This window comes from Otolemur garnettii, unplaced genomic scaffold (assembly GCF_000181295.1).
Source record: "Otolemur garnettii isolate 467f Iridium unplaced genomic scaffold, OtoGar3 scaffold00022, whole genome shotgun sequence".
NCBI lineage: Eukaryota > Metazoa > Chordata > Mammalia > Primates > Galagidae > Otolemur > Otolemur garnettii.
The window spans coordinates 16,321,653-16,328,011 of record NW_003852417.1 but is presented as its reverse complement, the minus strand read 5'-3'; the positions used below and the strand labels follow the sequence as shown (position 1 = coordinate 16,328,011).

At 53.1% G+C, this 6,359-nt stretch overlaps 1 protein-coding gene across 2 annotated transcripts in view; it reads left to right on the top strand.

The window, feature by feature from the left end:
* The window catches only part of DNMT3A (DNA methyltransferase 3 alpha), a 104,148-nt gene that overhangs the window by 40,166 nt on the left and 57,623 nt on the right, over nucleotides 1-6,359 (top strand). For both annotated transcript variants that reach the window (XM_023511849.1, XM_012803766.2), the window contains exon 3: nucleotides 362-466. In XM_023511849.1, the coding sequence (XP_023367617.1) occupies nucleotides 362-466 (105 nt within the window). The remainder of the gene's footprint in view (nucleotides 1-361; nucleotides 467-6,359) is intronic.

Genomic DNA, 6,359 nt, shown 5'->3' with positions numbered 1-6,359 from the left:
TTGAGGCTCCGTCTCAAAAAAAAAAAAAAGATATGGGGTCTCACTCTTGCTTAGGCTGTTCTCGAACTCCTACACTTAAGCAATCTGCCAGCCTCGGCCTCTCAGAGTGCTGGGATTACAGGCATGAGATGAGCCACTGAGCCTGGTATTTAAGGATGTATTTAAACAGGACTCTAAGGAGTACCTCGAGCTTTACCAGGAAGGAAGGGAGTGAAGAGCAACCCATAGAGGTGGTCCAGCCCTGGAAGTGTGGCCTGTGGGGGGTGGGATGGGAGGAGGCCAAGGACAGCCCGGAACAGACCTGAAACAATGTGCCTCTTGGGTTGGCCTCTGGCCTCACAGGCTATGTCTGTGCCCACAGGATGGAGAGGAGCAGGAGGAGTCTCGATCCAAGGAGGAGCGACAGGAGCCCAGCACCACGGCCCGAAAAGTGGGGAGGCCTGGGCGGAAGCGCAAGCACCCTCCGGTGAGTATCTTTTCCGACTTCCCACCACCACGCACACACATGCCTGTACTCTGAATGGCAGTGATGTGTGTCCTGCAGGGACCTGGGGACGTTAAGACCAGTGATGTGAGCTGCCCCTCCAGCTGCATGACTCATGCATATTTTTATGCCCCACAACCACCCTCAACGTTTCCCTGCTTTCTGCATCAAGAGTTGGAGGCCTGGAGAGGCCAGGTGACTTGACTGGTGGTTCTGGGAGCTGAGACTTGAACCAGGCCTCTGACTTCAGCCTTCCCCAGAAAGGCAGCAAGACAGCCTCCCAGAATCCCCAGGCTGGCTTAAGATCTCCCTGGCCTCTGTAGGTGGGCTGCTCCCTCTCCCTGCCATACACCCACCCTGGGCTTTAGCCCACACCTGGAGAACCTGGAGGAAGGGAACTGAGGCCTGGGAATCTAGTCAAACAGTAGGGAAGAGATGCAGGCTGCCGGGTCCTTTGGGGAGAGAGGAGGAGGACCAGGGCACTGTTGAAGTCCTGCAGGGGTATAGGTGCAGGACCAGCCTGCAAGCCCCAGACTCCTAGGAGCCAGTGCTGGAACTCTGGAGGCCAAGGCCATGGCACCTTAAACTCAGAGGTGGCGCTGTAATTATTTCCCAGCACCAAGGACAGCTGGCTTTTCTCTTTTAGCCCCTTCCAGCTGCAAATAGTAAACTGGGAGCAAGAAGGTGATTAGAGCCAAGGGCTTGGGATTTGTAACTCAGCCCTTCCAGGAAGTATTCTCAGTAGGGTGGGATTTCCTCTCTTGGGGTAGAGAGTCAGGGTGAAGGGGCCTGAAGAGAAGAGGAAGGTGAGCGGGGGAAGGTTTTTAGTGGAAGGAGACTGGGAATGTACTGGGTCCTGAGATGCATCCCTGCCAATTCTGCTTGAAGATTTGGAAGGGGAGGGATCCATGTGGAGTAATTTAACTGGTAATTTTAAACATTTTAATATTAAAGCAAACATGGATATTTTATGGCCAAGAATGAAAAATTCCCATGACATTGAAAGATAAAATGAAACTTCAAAGGAATTTTGGCATGTAATAGACTCTGCAGGTTGCACCAGCAGATTCCCTGGTCCCCTGCACCTTCCTCTACCATAAGGGCACCTTGAGGGAGAAGGCTGGGGGGCGAGTCAGAGTCCACTGTACTCCTGCATCCACACAAGTGCCGTGCTACTCTCCTGGGCTTGGCAGCTGTGATCTTCAAAGCAAACTCCCTCTGTCCCCAGTCCAGCTGCTGAGGACAATAGCCACCATCTGTAACAAACCGAGACCCAGTAACCCTCAGATTCTTTATTGTGAGCATCTGGAACTGGAGGGAGGGCACATCACTGAGGCAGATGAAGCTTGAGGTCAGAGGGTAGGGACGTCAGAGGACCATGGGAGAGAGGAAGGGTATGGCTGAGCTCGTGGAGATGGGGCCATGAGTGGCTCTGAGTCGTACATTCCTGTCCTGGAGCAGGCTCCAGTGCAGAAGGAAAAACACTGTCTTGGGACTCCAAAAGACCTGAGCTCCACCACTCACCATCCATGTGACCTTAAAACAAGTCGCTGGCTGGAACTCGGGTTTCCCTTCTGAACAATAGAGGTGGGTTCTAGTACCAACAAGCCTCATCAAAGGCCAGGCCTCCTCTTTCCTGGCCAAACCTGTGCTCTTTAGGAGGCCACAGCAACCACAGTTTGACAGAAGCAGCAGCATCTGGATTTAATGCTTCCCAGCTGTGAGACCTTGAGCATATTACTTAGCCTCTCTGAGCTGGCTCCTCATTGGTAACATATGGCTGCCAGTAAACCCCGTGCACCTCCAGGGGCACCTTGCAGACAGCAAAGTGCAGGACTGGCAGTGTGCACCACCTGCTCCACGTCAGGGGCCAGTGTCCTTTGGCTGGGGTGCAGGCTTTAGATATGGGGACCCTGCATGGCTTCTCAGCAGCTATAGTGGGAGGTGGCATGTATCCAGCCAGTCGTGGTCTGGATATGGTCTAGCCTGAGTCCCAGTCTCCACCTGTGGCTACCTGGGCTCTTGGGAGAGGCCCCAGGGTGGGAGGGAGTGGAGGAAAACAAAGCTGACTGGGAGGCCACTGATCCCGACCCCAGAGAACAGCTCGTGTGGGGATTCTTGCTGCAGCCAGGGGTCAGTGGGAGGGTTCTGGCTGGAGGCCTGGGCACTACTGGGGACAGGTACTGGTCCCAGCCTCCTCCCTGCCCCTGTAGGAGAGCAGCAGGAAAGTTTTCTCAGGGACCAGCTGCAGCTGTGGCCCTGGGCATAGATAACTGGGGAGTTTTTTTTTTTCTTTTTTTTTTTTTTTAGAGACAAAGTCTTACTTTGTTGCCCTTGGTAGAGTGCCATGGCATCACAGCTCATAGCAACCTCCAGCTCTTGGACTTAGGTGATTCTCTTGCCTCAGCCTCCCGATTAGCTGGGACTACAGATGCCTGCCACAATGCCCAGCTATTTTTTTGTTGTTGCAGTTTGGCTGGGGCCGGGTTTGAACCCACCACTCTTGGTATATGGGACCAGTGCCCTACTCACTGAGCCACAGGCGCTGCCCCAACCAGGAAGTTTTAAAGCAGCTGAGTGTGCCATTTGCTAAGCCTGGGGAGGAGCGGGAAGTTGGCTCAGGTCCTCACTGATGTGACTGGGGTTGGTGGACGCCGGGAAGTGAGAGAAGAAACCATGGCTGCACATTGGGGGCTTCCCTTAGACCAATATTGCACATCGGACAGGGATAGTCAAGGCACATTCACGAGTGTCCTCACTACCCCCCAGCCCCAAGGAATCCTGACCCTCTCCTCCTCTCCACCAAGGCCTGTCTGTCCCTGGGTGTCTTTGGCCTCTTGGCTGCACCCTCACCCTAACCAGTCTCCACCTACCCCCGTGTGCCCAGGCCAGTGCATTGCACACCAGAGTCTGTTGTGCATCCCTCCTCCCAAGTACAACAGACTATGCACATACTGAGCTCCCACCACATGGGGAAGCCACATAGATAAAGAAGACTTACGTTTCAAGCGGGAAATGCAAGAGGGAAGAGACCACATGTAATCACAGTTGTGATTACAAGAATCCCCACGCGAGCTATTCTCTGGGGTCGGGATCAGTGGCCTCCCAGTCAGCTTTGTTTTCCTCCACTCCCTCCCACCCTGGGGCCTCTCCTAAGAGCCCAGGTAGCCACAGGTGGAGACTGGGACTCAGGCTAGACCATATCCAGACAACGACTGGCTGGATGCATGCCACCTCCCACTATAGCTGCTGAGAAGCCATGCAGGGTCCCCATATCTAAAGCCTGCACCCCAGCCAAAGGACACTGGCCCCTGACGTGGAGCAGGTGGCGCACACTGCCAGTCCTGTACTTTGCTATCTGCAAGGTGCCCCTGGAGGTGCACGAGGTTTACTGGCAGCCATATGTTATGCAAGAGGGAAGAGGCCACATGTAATCACAGTTCAGTAGCTGGTGCATCTCTCTCCAGGGACTCCATTTCCTAGGGGACATGATCCGTAATGTCCCTCTGCATTCCAGTTCCTTACCATCTGACTGCTCCTTCCCCTTGAGCCTGATGACACCATTCCTTGGGCCAGAGAACCTTGTCTTCTCCCTACTCCCTGAACGCACCAGCTGTTTCACTGATGCCCATTATGTGGTCCACAGCCTTCCTTTCTCTCTGCCCATCCCAGGACCACAGCCCATCAAACCTGGCTTGAAAATGAAGCCCAGCTCAGCCATTGTGACCTATGCTGGCCTCTCCCTTCTTGATCTATTTGTAAAATTAATAAAAATGAACTACCAAGACATCAAAGGCAAGTTGCAAGTCCACTGATGACGGGCTTGGACAGCAGTGTTCTGCAGCTCCCACCTTGAGAAACAGATTGTTACCTTTCCACAGAGAACTCTAGTATTTTCTGAAGCTTTTGTGTCAATGTGATAGCATCACCACATCCACAGGTGTGATTTTATGGTTTACAAAAGTAACATTTCTTGGTGGGTTGAGAATTTAAAAATCCCAAACCTGACCTTTCACCCCAAATAGTTTGAAAAGCAGGTGGAGAGAGCTCATCTTGGTGCCACTCCCAATGCACAATTACTGAGCTACTGTGCATTTGTCTGCCCACCCCACTGAGGACAAGAGACCACGGATAAAGGCTTACAGTTGTGCAGCACTTTATTGCCTGCAAAGACCTCTCACAATGATTACTTTATTTGATGCTGACAACAAACCGGTGCAAAGTAGGTGAGGCCCACTGTCGGTATCATCCCCATATTCAGAAGAATGATCAGAATGATGTAAACTCCACACCTCCCAACCGCAAGCCTGTCCATGATGTTCTCCTCCCCTCACCACTGCAGCCATGGGGTCTGGCTCCCAGCTATCTACCCAAAGGTCCTTTTTAAGTTAATATATGAATGCAGGGCTCTTTGAAAAGGTGTGGAGAACTGGTCCAAAGAACATACAAAGAAAATATAACTGAGGAAGGCAGTTAACCCAAATACCCGGGAGCCTGTGTGTGAGCAGGGGAGGTTGCAGTGGGCTGAGGACTATGAGGTGGGCCTGCTTAAAACCTGGCAGCAGCCTGGTGAGTCTGTAGTGTGGGTCTGAGCCGGCAACAGGAAACAGGAAGCCAGTGCTGGCTGGGCGGGGCGTAGGAAGGGAGCTGGCACCTGGGCCTGGGCCTGCGGGCTGGCCAGTGCCTGTGACAGGGAGGGGGACCAGCATGGAGGCTGAGCCCGCGTGTGGGTGTGCTTGTCAGGGTTGGGAGGAAGGGACTGCTCCTGAGGACCTTGCAGGGTGACAAGTGAGGGTGTCTGAGGCTGGTTCCTTCCTGGTCACAAGCCAACATGGTCCTGCAAAGGCCTTTGTCCCTCATGGGTGGTTCCAGTCAGGGCACTGGAGGGACAGCTTCTGCTCTTGCCCACCGGACTCTGCGGGTAATGGGCCCTGTGGGGTCTATCCCCTGTGTACTAACTATATGTATTTACTCATTGAGATTTATATCCACCAACTTCCTCCGGGGTTATTTTTGCTCAGAGGGAGCACTCTGAGGTCACCTCTTGCTAAGAATAACCCAGAAAGGGAGGGAGGAGGGGGCTGGGAGCTGCCACTGAGCTCAGCTGAGCCGAAACTGAGCAAAACTAGCCTAGCATTACTTGCTCCATGGAGGGTGACTGTCTCACCTCGGGGCAGAGACTTGGGGTGTAAACTGGGAAGTTGGAGAACTGTTCGGCTTCAGCTTAAGTCAGCTGGGCATAGTTAAAGGCAGCTGTCAGGGGTTTGCAGTATTGGCTAATTTTATAGCCTAATATGACCTTTTGATTCTTCTCCAAGTTAAGACAGAGCTCAAATCCCCTCCTTGTTTCCAGATCAGAACTGCTTGTGTGCAAACCCATGGAGGCTTGACTCAGTGAATTGGTTTCACCAGTTTTTATGACCCAAACTTCTTAAAATAGCATCTTCCACTCCTGGGCTCCAGCCCCTGGTCAGCCCCTCCAGGGTGGCTCTTCTTCCTTTGAGCTGCCTTAGTACTGGCAGCTCCCTGCTCTGTCTCCTGGTGCTTAGGGAAAGAGGACTGTCATGTCACTCTGAGGTTAGAGACTTAACTGTACCCTGTCCCTGCATTCATCTGCTTGTTCCCCAACTGAGCAAACTGGCACCTGCTGGAATCCTGTCCAGAAGGGCCTGGTCAGGGGTCTGGACTTCAAGTGTCACAAGACTTATAAGGATGCTAGGGAAGGGATTGGAGTAGGTGGGGCTTGTCGTGGGCCTTAAAGAGAGGGGCCATGGAAGGAAAAGTGGAAGGTCCTGCCACTAAGGACCACACTGAGCAACACATACAGGTGTGGAGTTATGGGGAGGCCCAGAGGCCTGGCTGGGTGAACTAGGGA